Source organism: Physella acuta, unplaced genomic scaffold, assembly GCF_028476545.2.
Source record: "Physella acuta isolate Inbredline_101_S28 unplaced genomic scaffold, ASM2847654v3 ptg000590l, whole genome shotgun sequence".
Lineage (NCBI taxonomy): Eukaryota > Metazoa > Mollusca > Gastropoda > Physidae > Physella > Physella acuta.
The window spans coordinates 83,199-105,849 of record NW_026732109.1 but is presented as its reverse complement, the minus strand read 5'-3'; the positions used below and the strand labels follow the sequence as shown (position 1 = coordinate 105,849).

Sequence of the window (22,651 nt, the reverse complement as noted above, 5' to 3'; positions counted from 1 at the left end):
AAAATAAATAACTCAGAAGTCTGCATTTTAAATTATGCATATATAATATTATATATGTATGTATATATATATATATATATATATATATATATATATATATATATATATATATATATATATATATATGTATATATATATATATATATGTATATATATGTTACATATATATATATATATATTATATATATATATATATATATGTTACATTTACTTTCTTTTTCTTTTTTTTCACAGCGCCTAAACCAGCAGGTATTATTACTAAATGCAGTAAATTTGCAATGACTCTAATAAAGCGATGCTTTAATTTAAGGATCGTGTGATTAAGTAAAATTTAATTACAAGAACTTCATAAAGGTTTTATGATATTTCTAATTTACACAAAGTATTTTATTTCACACGATTTTTGAAAAAATATTAATACAATTAATAACTTATTTTAAAATTTATTCTTTTCGATAAAACTTTAATTTTTAAAAAATCCAGTCGTCTGCAAAGCCGCGGCTGCTGACGTCATCCTTGTCATCGACTCGTCTGCAAGTATTGGGGTGGACAACTACAATAAACTGCTGGATTTCATCTCCAAACTGACGGAAGGTGTCACCGTGGGGCCTAATGACTTCCTGTTCGGGTCTCTGGCATTCAGCTATGGCGTCTACAAACAGTTTGACCTCAGGTCGTACTCGGACCGTGCCACATTGTCTAAGGTGATCTTTTGTACACAGATTATATATATATATATATATATATATATATATATATATATATATATATATATATATATATATATATATATATATATATATATATATATATATCCTAATATATAAAAGACCATGTAAATATGTAACCGGAAAAGTGTTTATACTTTTTACAAGAACTCATTTAACAATGACGTCGCTGAATGTTTTCACTAGGAAAAGAGCATGAAACGAATGACGTCATCTTCCGAGTTTCGAAAAAAATAAAGAAATGAACTATTTCATTCAAATATGATAAATCTACGTACGCTATGAAATCTAGATCTATACAGTACAATTTTCTCGACCTAAACTTATAAAATTTACTTTATGTATTTAAATTCTAGATCTCTAGATCTAGATCTAGATATTCTAGATCTAGACTAGATAATCTACGCACAAAACAAGACTAGACTTAAAAGCTAATACCTAGATCTAGATCTTGATTTAGACTCTATCTACTCTAGAATCTATTCCAGTAATATTTTCAGGCCATAATTATATTTTGTATATGTGAATCTTCCGATTTTAGACTATAAAGAAAGGGACTACCTCATTCAAATTTGATTTAGATCTAGAACTATAGATCTACTCATCGAGACGTACGCTATGTAATATATACAATTTTATCGGTCAAACTAATACAAATTACTTAAAAACAACATAATGACCATTGAAAAGCCAGATTTTTAACGGAATCATTTAAGTCACTTAATCGGTGTGTGCCTGTGTTATGTTTTTTAGCTAATTAGTTATTTCTTTGCTTTGTCACTAATATCGTTCAGCGTGTAGTAAAGCACATTGCGTTTTGACCAATAACTATTTCATAAATTATTTTTCACAAACAAGTACAACATTTTAAAATATATAGGCCTATAATTCACGTGAAACTGGTACCGATGGCTAGTATATATATATATATATATATATATATATATATATATATATATATATATATATATATATATATATATATATATATATATATATGGAGTTATGTTTTGATATACAATTTATAAATACTTTACTTTTATGGATATAAAATTAAAAAAAAATTATAAAATAAAATAATCCTTCTTTTAGAATTAGTGACTTGTTATATAACATTCAATTTAAATATATTAATTGATGAACATACTGTAAAAGTCTTGGTAAAATAGAACAAGCCAACATAATGCATGATGTACACTGGTTATATTTAATAGGCTGTACTGAGCACCAAGTACTACAAGGGAGGGACAAACACACACAGTGCATTGAACTTCATCAGCAGAGAGGATATGTTCTCCTCTGCCAATGGGGGTCGTGACATTGCCACAAAGTTGGCTATAGTGTTTACAGACGGCGAGTCTGCAGACACAGTTGCAAGTAAGTTTATTGTCTACATTAAAAAAAAAACATTGTATCTCTATCTAAATATCTTAAAAATAGAATATCACTTCAAATTATCTCAAGACAAAGTGTCTCAGGACATCATAATGAATATGATCATTTGAATAAAGTAACGTTAAGTTCAAAATGAAATACAACTATATATGTCTGTGTGATGTTGTATAGCATCACAAGCAGCCAAAGCTCTGCGAGACAAAGGCATTAAGATCATCAGTGTTGGCATCGCTAAGGCCAAGGACCAGGAACTGTTGGCTATAGCAGGCAACCAGAACAATGTCTTCAAGGCGGAGACTTTTGATGCGCTGGACTCGATCAAAAGCAGTTTAGCTGGGCGAGTCTGTGAGGGTATGTATCTTTCAATACTTAATTCACGTCGCTACGTTAATACACATGCAATATATATATATATATATATATATATATATATATATATATATATATATATATATATATATATATATACACACTAAACGTACTGTTTACTAATTATTAATATTTCCGTTTTGCGGACAACCTGGGATTTTTATAGTCATTCAGTGAAATAGGCGCATCCGCCGGCGCTTGGACTGGGTGAGATTTGGCGCCACGGCCTAAACTGATAGCTCTATGCGTTTATGTTTGCATTTAAGTTATGTTATGTTATGAGTGTTGTGTTTGTTTTTTCGTTTTTGTTTACATTTTGTTGATGTTTTCATTTGTGTTTTTATTTGCGTTTGTTTTTTCTTTTGTGTTTGTGTGTTGCATTTGTTTTTTCTTTAGTGTTTGCATTGTGTTTGTGGGTGTTTTTGGGTTTAGTTTAGTTTTGGTCCAAAGTTTGTACATTTAAACAAGATTCACCGTGGCGGAGCACGGGTATGCAGCTAGTATATATCTATAATATAAGCGGGCTGGCAGTGTGTCAGTCATTCCGTCATCGCTCTAGATTTTGGAACCATAAAAATAAACATCGCACCATGCAGTGTTTTTCAGTGCATCGCATTGTCTTATTATATGTAATAGATTAGGGTTTGTTTATATAACGACATAAAATTATTTTATAGTTGCCACTGTTTTTTTCTCTTTTGCATAACGTAAAGAAAATATTAAGGGGATATGCGTGGCAAAAATCACAAAATTTCTTGATTTTCCTCATGATGGGTTTCTTGCACTTTTGTATATTTCGTCCATGTTTGGTGTACATTACACCACGGGGAAGGGGAGAAGAGAAAGTTGACAGACATCAGTTAGAGCTTTTCGCCATGTTTTAAAATGCTATATTGTTTGATATGCAAAATTAAATTTTAGAGATGTTTATAAGTTACTGATTTGGTTGCTATATCGCCATATAAAAACATCATAGATGCAGCCGTTTTGATAATACATTGATGTACGAGTGGTGCTTGCGGGTTGATGTGGCTAGGACAGGGGTCGGCAACCTGCGGCTCGCGAGTTGCATGCGGCTCTTTTGACGTCCAGATGCGGCTCTCCAACTCCTTGCACAAATATTAATAGTTATATATTTTATTTTTTACTGGACGGTGGGGTACCACTTTACTCTGCGTTAGGATGGAAGATAATCCTGGTGAGAACCAAAGGGAGGAAGCGAACGATGCAAGTTATTCAAGCCCAAATCCAAGCCAGTTAGTCGGCGTTTGCCGTGTTGATGACTGACTGACTAATGGGAGACACCCCCTGATTTTGCCCCCCCCCCCAAAGAGATGCATGGAAGAAACTCTGAATCAAATACCGAATATTGAACTAAAAATGTTGTGGCTCTTTAACAACTGGGAAAATTTATAAATTGTAACTTTTGGCTCTTGCGTATCAAAAGGTTGCCGCCCCCTTTGCTAGGAGAATGATGTTGAGTTAGGTGTGGATCGGTACAGTGTTTGATTTTTTCAGATTGCTGTTCATGTGTCGGAAGGTCTATTTTATGGTGGTCGGCGCTGTTATTTTAATGTATTGAATTCTCATTTATTAAACTATGTCTCTCTTAAAACCCTTCCAAAAATACATGAAGATTACAATTTCGCCAATTTTTTTAAACAATCCTTATAAGCACTCCTTAAAGAAAAATAATGATGCAGTCAACTGCTCATTCATTTTGCTTTATTTGCTTTAAGGGGATATGCAAGTGTAGCACTATAGTATAACAAATCATTAAATCTCTGTTCCCAAGTTGGTACATTTAAAAAAGTTTTAACGTGGCGGAGCACAGGTATGCAGCTAGTATATATATATATATATATATATATATATATATATATATATATATATATATATATATATATATATATATATATATATATGTATATATATATATACAGAGAGAGAGAGAGAGAGAGAGAGAGAGAGACAGAGACAGAGACAGAGACAGAGACAGAGAGAGTGTGTTACTTTTAAATCAAAGTCAGGTAGAATTAATTACTAGGCTTTTTGCTTTAAAATAATTTTAAATTTCCTCATTTCCTCTAGCGATTAATTAAAATTCATTAATTAATTTTCAGTCCACTCTCAAGAACAAGGTAACCATTTCAAATCAACTATTTTATAACATTGATTTTTATTCACATGACTTTTTGGTGTACTGACTACAAGACATGAAGTTTTAAAATAGAATTATTGATTAATAATATATTAAAGTTATATTTCATATTTTAACTCAGCTTAAAAAGTATAACTTATAATTCTTGAATATATTTTTTTACATGTAGGCATATATACCTATTTACCAGTTATTTTAAATTTACTGTTTAAAACTAAATAAATCATCATTCGCTACATATTTAGCGATATAGTTATTTTATCACAAAACGTAATAGAAATGCATAATGTCGTCCCGTATTTATACTAACGTAAAAACTTACTTTCTTTTCCATTTTCAGACAACACAGAAGTAGGTGAGTATCCTTTACCACTTTTTATATTTAAAAAATATTCATTGTGATTGTCTGAATTTACTTTTTCAAAATTAAGTCACGTATTAACTTAATGGATGCAACTAAAGTCTATTTATTGAAACGTGACATTACTCTGTTTATATAATGCAACTTATCAAATTTATTTCAACAGTGTAAACATACTTAAATGACGATAAGATTTAGTTAAATATTTGAAAACAATATAAGAGCACTAGCTTATAAAAATCTAAATTATTCTATGATATATTAACTAAACCTAAATGTAGAATACCAATATTAGACCAACCGTATGATTTTTCCCACGTTTTGTTTATCTTGCTTTCGCGTCTGTTTGTTTGGTTCTCCAATCAAATCTTGCGATCGATATTTCGGGCACTTCCCAGTTAGCTAGCGCGCTGCAATTTTCAGGGAAGCTTTGTTTCCGATGACCATAGAATATTCAATTGTTATTATTACTAAATTGATCCATGGAAACATTTTATTGAGCATTCTAGACCGCTATATAATTGTAGTAAAAACGTGGGGAAAAGGGGACATAACCCAGTAACTGTAATTTGATGGAAACAAGGTTCGGTACTCTCCCTCTTTGCTTAATGAGTAGTGTTCACGCGGTGTTTGTGTACAAACAACCGTAACAACTGGTGGCCAGTATGGGGGAGACGATATGGTCGAGTGGTTGGGCACACGATTGCTATCCCACTCGACACGGGTTCAAATCTATGTGTTCTAGTCAGTAACGTATTCACACAACGTGTTTTTTACGAGTTGTCTTTTTACGAGTTGTCTTCGTTTACCCAAAAAAAAAGTGAAAAGATAAAATCGATAGCAAGATTTTAATGCAAACAAACAGACAAAGACTAAAAAATAGAAAATAATAATCATTAAAAAAGTTTTAAAAAACCCACGTTTTCTGAATGAACTAAAAAGTAGAAAATAAATGCTATACATCACAATAATGCAAGCGATCACTCTACTATAAGCGATCAAAAACGTGGGAAGCCGTGATTTTCTTACAGTTTCTAATACTGTTGACTCTCTACAAGCTCCCTAATAAAAGTCAATAGTATTATCTAATCAATAGTAATATAACTTTTACTTCGGCGCCCCACGTGGGTTTTTAAAAACTTTTTTTAATGATTATTATTTAAATTCTGAACCCAGGCTACATTTAACATAGATGCATAATTTTGTATTTTATTCTTACTCCAACAGATAAATGTGACGCGTTCGCTGACTTCGTCCTCTTGCTCGACTCATCTGACAGCATCGGTAAAGACAACTACATCAAGCAGCTCAACTTTGCAGCAGAGCTGGCCAAAGCCTTCAAACTTGGACCCAAAGACGTGCAGTTTTCAGCCAGCATCTTCAGTGACGTGGTCAAGAAACTCTTCAACTTGAATCAGTACAACAGTCAGGACGCTTTGAGTAAAGTAAGCATTCTCGTGCATTGCCCCTGTATAAATATATATACATATAATTATATATATAAATATATATATATATATATATATATATATATATATATATATATATATATATATATATATATATATATATATATATATATATATATATATATATATATAAGTAGTATATTAGGTCCCTTTTTGGTAGTATGGGGGATGCGGATGCGGATGCGCAGGCGCAAAGGATATATAGGAAAATACTCGGGATTCGGAGGGTGAGGCGGGACAACGAGATATAGTAAAATACTCCCCCACCTGGGGGAGCAGGATGGGAGGGTGGGTAAGCCGGCGGGACAATGACATATAGTAAAATGCTCCACATCCTGGCGTTTGGGGATTCAGATGGGGATGGGGATGGGGAGGATGCGCAGGGGGATGGGGATGGGGAGTAGGTCAGTAGGTCAGGTGTGGGTGTGACCATCTTACGTAATCACCGCAGGTGACCTAGTTATGTAATTTTAGTGAGTTTTTAATGAGTTTTAATGAGTTTTTAATGAGATTTTATTTGTTTTTTTTGTTTTTAGTGAGTTTGTTTTTATTAACTAGTTACGTAATTTGATTATTTGTTTGATTTTAATTGATTTGATTTTAATTTTTAATTTTAATTTAATTATTTAGATTTTTAAAATTTTAATTTTTAAAATATTATTTTTAAAATTTTTAAAATTTTAGAATTTTATTTTTTTAATTTTAAATTTTATATTTGTTTATTTGTTGTTTTTTAATTAGTTTGATTTTAGGTGATTTGATTTTAATTTGTAATTTTAATTTTTAAAATTTTAATTTTTAATTATTATTTTTAATTAGTTTGATTTTTTAATTTTTTTAAATTTTTAAATTTTAAATTTTTATTTTTTAATTTTTTTTTGTTTATTTGTTGTTTATTTGTTGTTTATTTGATTGGTTTGATTCATTTTGTATGTATGTTGTTGTTTAAAATAAGCGAGTAGCGCTAACGTATACAAAAATAGAAAATTCTTTGCATAGGGCCTGACTTAACGACAGCTGCTAGTCATTAACGACACCTGGCACGTATCGACCCGCCAGCGAAGTTTTTCCTTTTGACAGAGACCGTGCTGGGATGAATGGGTTTTCTCGGTCGTTTTGACAGCGCAGGTTGATTAATGGTGGTTTACTGAATGCATTGGAAAAGGGAACACCATAGGGGGTATTGTGATAAATGGGAATGCGCTAAGTGCTTCTCCGCGAAGTATTTGCCAACATGCGACAGCTGCTGCCACACCTTCCACTAACAGTTATACGTAAAGTGTCATAGGTTTTTTGATCGAGTAAAGAAATAATGTTGATCGACCCGCGTCGACCTCGTGTGTTGGGCGCCACACTTAACGGAGGCTCTAGAGCTTTTTTCATTACCTTGTTTTTAAGTTTTCTTGTACTAGACTTATTTTAATTTTTTATTTTTTCATCATCTGTTAACTTTAATGTTCTATACCTCTATATATTTAAATACATTTTTTTATTCAACCGAGTTTACTTTCCCTAACGTAAGTACAGGTAAAGGCGGGTTTCCCATAGATATGTAATGAATTAAGCCTTTTGACTATGACTTGTTGTCCAGGTGTTGACATTATACACGTACACACATTGAAAGAGTGTTTTCCAAAAAGGGTCACCATGCCATTGTCATTTTCCCAGCGGGGTTTATTTTAAATGCACCCCGTGCGCTCTTGTTTATATTTTAAAAGACGTGTGGCGTGTCGTCCCCACGTGTCTTCCCTAATAGAGAAACGAGAGGAAAGACAACTGTTCTAAATTTAGAACAGCCTTATTTACAGCCACGAGTAACGGCCCCTATGAAAAAAATTCTCGTCAGAATCCTTAACTAAACATTCAATTTCTTTAACAAGTTAAAAATAATTTAGGAAGACAAGGGTTAACAACATTATACACCACCCTTTTTGTTTTCTGTGACGACAAGGCACGATACACTTTTGTATTGTATGTCTCAGGTAGAGGGGTGGGATATTTTTTCTTTGTAAGCGTGTTGTAAACAATGGGTAGAGGAGGCGATTACTAAGTAAGAGGGGAGAGAACGTGGTTTGCATCGCGATATTTGAAAACATGGCGATGTTTAACCTATGCTTACAGATCTCAACCAAAAAAAGGCAATGAACCTAGAAGGAAGACGAATATATATATATATATATATATATATATATATATATATATATATATATATATATATATATATATATATATATATATATATATATAAATATATATATCTTAGTCTTGTAGCAGATTACCTTCCCACGTTCGCTTTAGTATTACAGTTTTCATCAAACTTCTTTTTGACTTGAACTTCTTTAATTTAAGAAGGTTTACTTATACATAAGACATTACGCCTAATTACAATTTTTATTTTTACCACTGAACGTATTTTGTTTTTCTATAGCTTGTATTGTCATCTTAATTTTTGATCACCTTAGTAAAAAATTGCTTAAGATTATAAACTTCAAGTTTTAAAAAACAACAACGTTATAATACGACGTGTCTACATTTAAATTTCACCAAAATAATTACGTAAAAACTAAATATGATATGACGTTAGCATACATAGCATTCAATCAAATCACTCCCATTAATCACCATACCCCCTATGGTGTTCCCTTTTCCAATGCATTCAGTAAACCACCACTAATCAACCTACGCTGTCAAACCGACCGAGAAAACCCATTCATCCCTGCACGGTCCCTGTCAAAAGGAAAAAACTTCGCTGGCGGGTCGAAACGTGCCAGGTGTCGTTAATGACTAAACCAATCAAATAAACAACAAATAAACAACAAATAAACAAAAAAAATAAAATTTAAAAATAAAAATTTATAATTTAAAAATTTAAAAAATTTAAAAAATCAAACTAATTAAAAATTAATTATTAAAAATTAAAATTAAAAAAATTAAAATTGCAAAATTAAAATTTAAAAAATTAAAATCAAATCAATTAAAATCAAACTAATTAAAAAACAACAAATAAACAAATATAAAATTTAAAATTAAAAAAAAAATTAAGATTTTAAAATTTTAAAAGTTTAAAAAATAATATTTTAAAAATTAAAATTTTAAAAATCAAAGTAATTAAATTAAAATTAAAAATTAAAAACAAATCAATTAAAATTTTAAAAAAAATAATCAAATTACGTAACTAGTTAATAAAAACAAACTCATTAAAGACAAAAAAAAACAAGTAAAAACTCATTAAAAACTCATTAAAATTACATAACTAGGTCACCTGCGGTGATTACGTCACAAGGTCACACCCTCACCTGACCTACTGACCTACTCCCCATCCCCATCACCCTTCGCATCCTCCCCATCCCCATCCCTATCCGCATCCCCATCCGCCAGGATGTGGAGTATTTTACTATATGTCGTTGTCCCTGCGGCTCCTTTACCCTGCGCCTGCTCCTTCACTCTCCACCAGGTGGGGGAGTATTTTACTATATGTCATTGTCCAGCCGGCTCACCCACCCTCCCATCCTGCTCCCCCAAGTGAGGGAGTATTATACTATATCTCTTTGTCGTGCCTCACCCTCCGCATCCGAGTATTTTCCTATATATACTTTGCGCCTGCGCATCCGCATCCCCCATTCTACCCAAAAGGGACCTAATAAACTACTTATATAATGTGGGTGTGTGTATAATGTGTATTTTAATTACTTCCTATAGTAAGTTCTACTTTTTTTTTTATTACCACACGTATCATATTGTGACTCGTATCAAATTGTGACACATATCAAATTGTGACACCTACTACATTGTGTCACCTATCAAATTGTGACTCTCCTCCAGGCCTTTTTGGCAGCACCCTACATGCAGGCTTCCACAAAAACCCACCTTGCTTTGAACGAAATCGTTGACAAAGATTACTTCGGCGTTGCTAACGGTGGGCGTACAGACGCTAAGAAAGTTGTCATTCTGATGACCGATGGTAGATCTTACTCTACCCTAAGTAGTAAGGTTTTTTGTTGTTTTGTTGTTTTGGCGAAATTGTATATGTGCCTTTCAATTTAATTTTAAAAGCAATGTTTTTTTTAGAACGCTTACTATTTAAAAAAATATACTATTGATATAAAATGTTCTTTTAATTACACTTTTAAAAAATCATCATTGAAATGTCAAATTATATATACTATTATAAATCAGCCGTTAAAATGTTAAGGCAGTAAAATCAAAAAAGTCAATAATATAAACATCAATATTAAAAATAGATACTTAATTAAAAAACATTACCTTTTCTGTTATTTAAAAATCTAATGTATGTGCACTCCTTTAACTCTCAATAAAAGAGATCAACATATTGTTTTTAATCCTTCGATTTCTAAAGCTACAAAAGCAGCCAAGCGTGTCAGAGATCTAGAGGCGACCATCATCACTATTGGCATTGCTGAAGCCGTAGAATCTGAGCTGTTGACAGTAGCAGGTGACCCAAGCAACGTTTTTAAGGCCGCGACCTTCGACATGTTGGACAAAATTAAACGAAAAGTTTCACAGCGTACATGCCAAGGTGAGCTTAGTACCTGCTATAGTATGCACGAGAGTACATGCTAACATATGAACATAGAGTACCTACTAGCATATGTACATAAAGTACCTGCTAACATATATGTACATAAAGTTCCTTCTAACATATGTACATAAAGTGCATGCTAATGTATGCACATAAAGTACGTGCTGACTTTATCACATAAAGTACCTGCTAACTTGTGCATATAAAGTACCTGCTAATGTATGCACTTACAGTACGTGCTGACTTTATCTTATAAAGAACCTGCTAATGTATGAACATAAAGTACCTGTTAACTTGATCATATAAAGTACTTGCTTTTGTGTGACCTTAAAATGACCTAACGATAACTATAAAATCTAGGAAATGATATGTGGTGTTTGTCATTTTAATAACGGCAAAACTTTGACATGTTATGGAAACTACAGTATTTAATCCTATATAATTGTTTTGCACGATTTATGTCCTCAAATAGTAGATTTCGATGATGTTTTTATTTAAGTATCGTTTTATCATTTATTTATTTTTCTTTCACAGTACAAACAGAGGTTGTAAGTAAGTCATTTATTTCAGTAACCATGAGCAGACAATTATTTTAATATATGTAACCAATGTAGCTTGAAGCAACACTCTTTTTTTCCACACGATGGTAGGTTCGATGATTTTATTAAGTACAGCGATAAGCCAAAAACTAAAAACCCAACAGACCTCCAAAGTCTGTAAAGAAATAATAAATAAAGGTTAATCATCACAATCATCTAGTCTTTCTCTCCAATAATCTAATAACGTACATTCGTACTCTACAACCCAAATTATCAACTAACAACACACAACATTCACAATTCATACACACCATTCACAATGTATCCACTAACAATGACAGCTAAGCACAATCTTACTCACCCTTAAGTCCGGTCACAGTAAACACGTCCGTACTGGTTTCTTCTAACGTGGTTTGGATTTACAACTCGTACCACGACCAAAGTCTAGTCCTCCGTCTCTCGTGTAGCTTCTGGTTATAATGTCCGGTCGTGTGTCCATGGGTCCGTATTTATTAGCTGCCCCTGGAATCTGCCAATATTCCTGAATGTCGATAAGTCATGTCCTATCTGTCAAAGTACCAGTCCGACTTCCCCGTACAACACTCTCAATGTCGTCCCGTGCGACGTAAATTACCTGTTGATGCTACTCACGGCCCCGCACCCCGTGGTCAGTTCCAGATATTTTATGGGGGCGATGGCCGGTGGTTCGCTACTAAACGCCGCAGATGTCCAGATCTAATCGATGCCTGACCAGCGTTTCCGGTATAGTTATGGTGCTAGCCATTTTGGCCCAGCAAGTACGGTCACTCTGGCCACGCCCCAGTTGATAAATGGGTACTGGTAATGTCGGTCAAGTCCGCGGGTGGTTGAGATGTCCCCACCACTATTGGTCGTAACTTCCCCTAGTTACATATATTTTTTAATTAAGATTAAAAATTATGTGTAATTTATGTGTTTTATGTATAGATTGAATTATTATAGTATATTCGAAATAATTGTTGAGAATGTAACTTCAACTCTGTACATAACTAATTTGTATTTAAACCGCAAATAGTTAAACGTCATCTAGATTAATACTATTTTACTTGTTTCAAATTAGTTTATTTTAGCAGCATTCTATTTTTGTTAGACCTAGGAGAATTTAGAAACTGAAAACCTAGTACTTGCTTGTTAAATACAGCTGTTAATGATTAATCACTATTTTAACAAAATCCTTTTCAGAGCCCACCGCTGGTAACTACAATTCTTTTTTTAATTCTTACATGTTTTCAAATGATTAAAGAGTTTTCATTTTCAAGCGAACTAGATTAAAATACGTATTATATATTTTTATTTTTTAAATCAATAGTTATTAATATTAAAATTGTTTTGAAAATTAAAGTATTTTAATTAACCACAATTTATATTCAAATTAACCATTTTTATTTTTATTCCATTTTCTCCACCGTTTAATGGAACAGATGATTCAGGTAAACGCGATTAATGTTTGTTTATTTTATTCTTGTGGGGCTATTACGCCTATTCGTAGTTATTGGCAAAATATTTACCAGTATTGATTTTTAGGAATTAAAAGTTATAATTTAATTAATTTTCATTTTAAAACAATAGTAATTATATTGCTTTTCTATCTAAATACAGAGTTGTTAATTAATGATCGCAAAATATTTTTGTAATATCATACTAAAATTTATATAAAAGTAGTATGAAAATGAATAATTTAAATTATATATTCAATTTGTAATGAAATATTTGAATCTTTAACATGTTTTAAAAATTGCATTGAGAAATGCTATAATATTGCTTGTTAAAATCTTTAAAATTTGCATTGAGTAATGATATTCTAGTTGCATGTTTTAAAATGTAAAAAAAAAATGTTCATCAAAAACGTTTTAATATCAAGCTTTTGTGTACTTATGCACTAAAAAGCAGAAAAAAAATTGTAGACTACTATATAATAACTATTATATTATGTCATTTAAACAACAATTAATAACTCATTTTAAAATCTGATTCTTTTCGCTAACTTTTATTTTAAAAAAACTTACAGTCGTCTGCAAAGCCGCGGCTGCTGACGTCATCCTTGTCATCGACTCGTCTGCAAGTATTGGGGAGGACAATTACAATAAACTGCTGGATTTCATCTCAAAACTGACGGAAGGTGTCACCGTGGGACCTAACGACTTCCTGTTTGGGTCTCTGGCATTCAGCTATGGCGTCTACAAACAGTTTGACCTCAGGTCGTACTCGGACCGTGCCACACTGTCTAAGGTGATCTTTTGTACACAGATTATATATATATATATATATATATATATATATATATATATATATATATATATATATATATATGATATAATTATGTTTTGATATACAATTTATGAATACTTTACTTTTATGGATATAAAATAAAAATACACAATTATAAAAAAAATAATCCTTCTTTTACAAGTAGTAACTTGTTATATTACATAATAATTTAAATATATTAATTGATGAACATACTTTAAAAGTCTTGGAAAAATAGTACAAGCCAACATAACGCATGATGTACAATGGTTATGTTCATAGGCTGTACTGAGCACCAAGTACTACAAGGGTGGGACTAACACACACAATGCACTAAACTTCATCAGCAGAGAAGAAATGTTCTCCCCTGCAAATGGGGGTCGGGACTTTGCCACAAAGTTGGCTATAGTGTTTACAGACGGCGAGTCTGCAGACCCAGTTGCAAGTAAGTTTTTTGGTTACACTAAAAACAATAAACATGTTATCTCAAACAAACAATCTAAAGAATAGAATATGAGTTCAAAACAACTCTAGACAAAGTTTCTCAGGACAAAATTATATGTGGACAAAACGCGTCTGCACAAAGTATTTCAAGTACAGATATCTTACCAATAACATCTTTTAAAAGCCTTCTCCACCTTTCAGGATGGGGAGTTTAAAAAGTAGGCGAGACCCCTCGTTTACTATTTATTATTTTAAAAAGGTTTATTAAATGTACAACCTCTACCAAAATCTGCTTCTTTATGAAATCTTAATTACTTACATGGTTTGCATTAGACAATAATAAAGTATAATGAATATGATCATTTGAATAAAGTAACGTTAAGTTAAAAAAGAAATACAATTATATATGTCTAGTTAATGCTGTTTAGCATCACAAGCAGCCAAAGCTCTACGAGACAAAGGCATTAAGATCATCAGTGTTGGAATAGCTAAGGCCACGGATCAGGAACTGCTGGCTATAGCAGGCAACCAGAACAATGTCTTCAAGGCGGAGACTTTTGATGCACTGGACTCAATCAAAAACAGTATAGCTGAGCGAGTCTGTGAGGGTATGTATCTTTTATACTTAATTCACGTCATCCATTAATACATATGCAATATATATATATATATATATTATATATATATATATATATATATATATATATATATATATATATATATATATATATATATATATATATATATATATATATATATATAAAGAGAGAGACAGATACAGAGAGAGTGTGTTACTTTTAAATCAAAGTCTGGTAGAGTTTAATTACTAAGTTTTCGCTTTACACTAATTTTATATTTCCTTTTCTAGCGATTAATTAAAATTCATTATTTAAATTTCAGTCCACTCTCAAGAACAAGGTAATCATTTCAAATCAACTACTTTATAACATTGATTTTTATTCACATTGCTTATTGGTGTACTGACTACAAGACACGAAGTTTTAAAATAGAATTATTAATTAATAATATATTAAAGTTATATTTCATATTTTAACTCAGCTTTAAAAGTATAACTTATAATTGTTGAATGTATTCTGTATTTACATGTAGGCTTACAAACCTATATACCAGCTATTTTAAATTTACTGGTTAAAACTAAATAAATCATTATTCGCTAAATATTTAGCGATATAGTTATTTTATCAAAACATAATTGGGATGGACATTGGTGTACGGTGCTTAAACTAACGTAAACAACTTACTTTCTTTTCCATTTTCAGACAAAACAAAAGTAGGTTAGTATCATTTACCACTTTTTATATTTTGAAAATATTCATTGTGATTTTCTGAATTAACTTCTTCAAAATTAAGTCACGTATTAACTTAATGGATAAAACTGAAGTCTATTTATCGATTCGTGACATTACTCTATTTATATATTGCAACATATCAAATATATTTCAACAGTGTAAACATACTTAAATGACGATACTATTTACTTAAATGTTTGAAAACAATATAAGAGCACTAGTTTATAAAAATCAAAATTAACTAAACCTAAATGTAGAATACCAACATTAGACCAACTGTATGATTTTTAAAAATTCTTAACCCAGGCTACATTTGAATAGATGCATAATTTTGTATTTTTAATCTTTATCCAACAGATAAATGTGACGCATTTGCAGACTTCGTCCTCTTGCTCGACTCGTCTGACAGCATCGGTAAAGACAACTACATCAAGCAGCTAAACTTTGCTGCAGAGCTGGCCAAAGCCTTCACACTTGGACCCAAAGACGTGCAGTTTTCAGCTAGCATCTTCAGTGACGTGGTCAAGAAACTCTTCAACTTGAATCAGTACAACAGTCAGGACGCTTTGAGTAAAGTTAGCATTCTCGTGCATTGCACCTGTAATTATATATATACATATATATATATATATATATATATATATATATATATAAATATATATATATATATATATATATATATATATATATATATATATATATATATATATATATATATATATATATATATATATATATGTGGTTGTCTGTATAATGTGTATTTTCATTAGCTTCCTATAGTAAGTTCTACTCTTTTTTATTACCACACATATCAAATTGTGACAAGTATCAAATTGTGACTCTCCTCTAGGCCTTTTTGGAAGCACCCTACTTGCAGGCGTCCACAAAAACCCACCTTGCTTTGAACGAAATCGTTGACAATGATTACTTCGGCGTTGCAAACGGTGGGCGTAGAGACGCTAAGAAAGTTGTCATTCTGATGACCGATGGTAGATCCTACTCTACCCTAAGTAGTAAGGGTTTTTGTTGTTTTGTTGTTTTGGCGAAATTTTATATGTGCCTTTCACTTGAATTTTAAAAGCAATGTTTTTTAGAACGCTTACTATTTAAAATAATATACTATTGATATAAAATGTGCTTTTAATTACACATTTAAAAAATCATCGTTGATATGTCAAATTATATATACTATTATAAATCAGCCGTTAAAAATGTTAAGGCATTAAAATCAACAAAGTAGATAGTATAAACGTCAATATTAAAAATAGATACTTGATTAAAAAACATTACCTTTTCTGTTTTTTAAAATCTAATTGTCTGTGACTCCTTTAACTCTCACTAAAAGAGATCAAAATATTGTATTTAATCCTTCTATTTCTAAAGCTACAAAAGCAGCCAAGCGTGTCAGAGATCTAGGGGCGACCATCATCACCATTGGCATTGCTGAAGCCGTGGAATCTGAGCTGTTGGCAGTAGCAGGTGACCCCAGCAACGTTTTCAAGGCCGCGACCTTCGACATGTTAGACACAATTAAAAGAAAAGTTTCACAGCGTACATGCCAAGGTGAGCTTAGTATCTGCTATAGTATGAACATAGAGTACCTGCTAACATGTGTACATAAAGTACCTGCTAACATATGTACATAAAGTACCTGCTAACATATGTACATAAAGTACGTGCTAACATATGTACATAAAGTACCTGCTAACTTATGCACATAAAGTACGTGCTGATTTTATCACATAAAGTACCTGCTAACTTATGCACATAAAGTACCTGCTAACTTATGCACATAAAGTACCTGCTAACTTATGCACATAAAGTACCTGCTAACTTATGCACATAAAGTACCTGCTAATGTATGCACTTACAGTACGTGCTGACTTCATCACATAAAGTACCTGCTAATGTATGAACATAAAGTACCTGTTAACTTGACCAGATAAAGTACCTGCTTTTGTGTGGCCTTAAAATGACCCAACGATAACTATAAAATCTAGGAAATGATATGTGGTGTTTGTCTTTTTAATAACGGCAAAACTTTGACATGCTATTGAAACTATAGGATTTAATCCTATATAATTGTTTTGATCGATATATGTCTTAAAATAGTAGATTTCGATGATAATGTTATTGAAATATCGTTTTATCATTAATTTTTTTTTCACAATGCAAACAGAGGGTGCAAGTAAGTCATTTATTGAAGTAACCATGATCAGACATTTATTTAAATATATGTTTTTTAATAAAATTAAAAATTATGAGTAATTTGTGTAGTTTTATGTATAGATTGAATTATTATAGTATATTCGAAGTAATTGTTGAGAATGTAACTTTAACTCTTCATATAACTTATTTTTATTTAAACCGCAAATATAGTATTGTTTATCAAATTAATGACAGTTAAACACCATCTAGATTAATACTATTTACTTTTAGTTCAGCAGCATTCTATTTGTATTAGGATAATTTAGAAACAAAAAATTTTAGTCCATTAGTAGCGCTTTTCTTTAGAGTTTTTTAAATAGTAGTATACTTTTTAGTGCATTAGTACATAAAAGCTTGTTATTAAAACGTTTATTATGAAATTATTTTTTTAGTAGTTTACATGTTTTTTACAATAGGTGTGTGAGTTGAGTTCACCCTACTGTGATGTAACCCCGGTGTGCTTATGTATTGTAATCCCAAGGTCGAATGCGGGTATAAAAGCGCGAGTGAACGATTGCGGGGGGGGGGGGGGGATAAGCGTTTTAGTTGATAGCGGGTAGGATGAGGGCTGCTCTGTTATCTGTAAAGAATTGGAAAGGGGAACAAATTCGTAGACATTTGGGTTTATTGACCAACAGAGTACCTGGGTGCTCAATTTTTTTTACACAGAGCACTTGGGTGGTTTTTGTGGGGTTTATTGACCTACAGAGTATCTGGGTGGTCAATTGTTTTTTTTTTAACACATAGTGCCTTGGTGGTAAATTTGAAGCTATGGCGCCGGTTTCTGTTGACAGTTTATTGTACACCGCAAGATTTTTGTGCTACAAGGAAAAAGAAAGCCATACAAGAAACTAATTTGGTTTCTGAATTTAATTTATCCTACAGTTTCAATTAATTCATTTTTTCGTAATTTCTTTTTCAGAAATATAAATACAAGGGACGGTAAATGACAATTCACAGTACACACGGCTGCATTGTACACAATAAAATGTTTTCCCTCACAATTTGTTTCATTGTGTGTTTTAACATGTACACGTAACCAATGCGTACTGTGTCCATCTTGTTGACCATTGTGTACCAATATTCAAAAAAACAAAAAAATTGAATTATCTAGAACTTTTGAACCTCTTTTAAAACATTCATAAAATAAACAGATACATGCTTTAATAGGCTGATCAGCTTTTGTATAGTTGCGCCTCGGAAATCGACGAACAAACCCCGAGCATCGAGTTTAGATAAACATGTAATAGACATATCTAACAACAAAGTATTCACATAGTTCTAAACCGTAGAGATGGCACTGGTGTAACGGACACCGATCTACCAGCCAGATAGATGGTGAACGCCCCCGGATTCTTTCTTGGGGTTATATGCAAATGACCTAAAGCCTAAATGAATGAACGCTAACCCAACAACACACTAGGGCTCGATTTCGATGTCTAGGGAAAACTAGTGATACTATTGAAGTTAACAACTCATCCAATCTGCATACAACCTTTAATAAGCGAACACAGTTGTGGTAGAACACAAGGTTAAACAAGATAAAATATTTAGTTTAGAAAATAACAAAACCCAACTTACAAAGCGTAAGAAAAAAGATTATCACAGATTCTAACACTGTATAAAAATAGCCACAGGTCACATAACACTGCTATAGCATCAAGAATCACTTGGCGACAAGTAGTATAATATTAGGATACTTAAACAACTTAAGAATGCATAGCACACACAGGTCTTAAGCTCTCTCACGTTCAAATGGTCAGAATGGACTCTCGGACAAAATGGACGGCCTGGTCAAGATGGACTGCCTCGTGTCGCCTGTGGGCGATCTAGTTATAGACTTCGGCAACAGGGGAGGTTAGCCTCAACTCATGTGGCCATTGGTTGGGGTGGTCACCTGGTCTGAATCAATCAATCAGATCTTGATGGAAAATTTCTGCGTCTTAGACACTCTTAGTAAGACAGTGGAAAAAACCCGGTTGTTGCACCATCAATCCATATATGGTATTATAACAATGTCAAAATAAAACATTACCCGACCTAAGTAGGTCACACTGGTAGGTATAGTTGTCATAGAAACAATGTATTATTGATTACTAACCAGTAAATAAGCAGTTGGTATTTCTAAGTTTTTCAACTAGTAAAACAATTAAGGACTTCATAGAAAGATAATCGGTGAAGAATAATGTATTAGTCACCTTGCATGGTCCTTAACAGGTGAAAAAAGCATTTATTATTTCTGAGATTTTTAAACAATCAGTCTATAAGACAATTTGCATAAACATTGACCTAGCTGTTATGCACTTGTGAGCTTTTAAATCTACTGAAGAAATTGCAATGTGCTTTTGACTTTAAGAACAAGTAATAGGACATCTCAACATCTGCTACTATTGCTTGAGTCAGGCCCGTGCTAGAGGGAAAAACAACCATTCACTATGTGCGTCATTAGGTTTTCACGTTGGTACCTTATCGGATTACAGTAATTAAGTTTTGCTAATACAGAAAAGATTAATATCTAAAGTAATTGAGAAAAGCAATATTTTGTTTCTACTGCTAAATAAATTCGGAGTGTTGGGATTAGAAACAAAAAAAAATGACGAAAACATACAACAATATCTGCATCAACTGTTTAAAAAATACACACATGTATTCCAGTCCGTATGCAAGAGATCATGCATTGTTGTTTTCAAAATAACAACCTATTGTTGCAAACATCGATATGTATTTCAATAACTATATCAGTGGTCAGTTAGGGTTGATGTCAACATGTTGATATTTGCAAACATCAAAAATCTAATTTAATACGCACTTAGAACATTGTACATTCTGTTTTTATTATATTTTAATTCCTTTTTAAAAAATATGTATAAACTGTCATAGCATTTTGTGTTTTTACTAGTAATCTCTCGCAAGTTGTTAAGAAGAAGCATTCATATAACTTACGATTACATTGAATAAATATTTTGTTATTGAACTGTCTTTCACTGTTCTCATTGAATTGTCTATTTAGTCAGTTTCCAATCTGCCTAAGAAATGCTCTAATAAAGAATTTTAAGTAAATTTGCTATGGCAAGTAGTAAAGTAAGGAAAAATCACCATAAGCGCAATCGTTTAAAGTAGATCAACAAGAAGTAAAAATAAACACATTTTATTAGAAGACTTACTAAGAGCATAAAAACAAGTCACAACAAAAACAATATTTCAGCAGTGTAATTCATTTCACACAAACTAATAAAGGAAATTCAATTTAAAATCGACATTATTTTAAAGAATTTTTTAAGATTTAAAATTCAATAAAAATGGCCGAATTTAAATATTATAAAACGTGTAAGGAAATATAATCCTATTTTAATGTTTTAGGTTTATGGTGTATGTTTTTAAATACAAGCTTAGAATAAAGTTTCACTTCAATAGTTTAGTTACAGAAACATCGTGAATACATGACGTGTCACTTTACTCAACAGGTGCAAGCTAGCCCTTTAGAAAAACGATAGGGCTGGTAAGTATGTCACCAACCAGTTATATTGCTCATAAAGGATTTATTGAGCCGTAGAACTTATTGGTGACCTACTTTCAGGCCCCATAACACAACACGCAGTGTCCGCGTGTTTGAAACCATTTTGTTTTCACAATCTGTCGCATTTAATTAGAAATTGCTGAACTGCAGTCATCCCTAATTGAATACGTGTAAACACTATGTTCTAGATATTTCTAATCAAGAGATTTTGTCACCGATTAAATAAAATTTGTTTTAATTAATTTTAGCTAAGCAAAAGTTTAGAAAAATCAGCTAGATGTTTTGGGAATTGTTTCCCCCACAAACATTACACAACCAACTCCATGTTTTACAGTTATAGGCAAAATACAAAATGCTTGAAGTTTCCTAACGCAAAAAAACACAACTATTGCTTTAAGTTTAGTGTCAGCATTTTAATTATCTCTTAATGATCTCTCCCGTCTGTTCAAATTTAGTTTTGTTACAGGCAATTTAGTTTTAATTACCTATCATCAACTTTTAATTTTTTTTCAGCCTTTGGTTCGCGATAATGAAAAAAAGCGTAAATTACTGTCGTTTAGGTCTTTAGTAGACAACAGAAAGCTAATGTGTGGCATGTGACATCAGTTAACCTTATGTTGTAAGACATATGAAATCCGTTTACTAGATATTGTATGGCATTGACATCAGTTTACAAGCATATATGTGCATCATACGTTGTGTTACATGTGTCATCTGTTGGGCATACATTGTTTGAAATTTGACATCAGTTTACACATATTTGTGTGGTATGTGGCATCTATGCATCATATTTTGTTTTACATCTGTTTGACAAATACTGTTTGACAGTTGACATCTGGTTACCAAATATTATTACTTGTTTTTCACATATATTGTGTGGCATATAACATATGTTTACCATATTTGTGTTTTCTGTGTCATCTATTTCACATTCGAGGTGTGGCGAGTAGCTTAATTTTGCTAAATATCGTGTGACATGTGACCCCAGTGCTAACCGACATTGTGTGATATGCGACCCTCATCTAACAGAAATTTTGTAATATGTGACCCCCATCTAACAGACATTGTGTGATATTTAACCCCCAGCTTACAGACATTGTGTAATATGTGACCCCCATATAACAGACAATGTGTGATATGTGACACCCATCTTACAGACATTGTGTGATGTGCGATCCATTTCTAACAAACATTGTTTAACATGTGACATCTTTCTAAAACACAGTGTTTAACATTTGACCCCTATCTAACAGACAGTGTGTAACATTTGACCCGCATCTAACAGATATTGTGTAACATTTGACCCCTATCTAACAGACAGTGT

The 22,651-nt window shown here is 32.1% G+C and overlaps 1 protein-coding gene across 1 annotated transcript in view; it reads left to right on the top strand.

The window, feature by feature from the left end:
* The window catches only part of LOC131947247 (collagen alpha-6(VI) chain), a 66,937-nt gene that overhangs the window by 10,682 nt on the left and 33,604 nt on the right, over positions 1–22,651 (top strand). Inside the window, exon 20 of the mRNA XM_059308394.1 lies at positions 235–249. Within this exon, the coding sequence (XP_059164377.1) occupies positions 235–249 (15 nt within the window). The remainder of the gene's footprint in view (positions 1–234; positions 250–22,651) is intronic.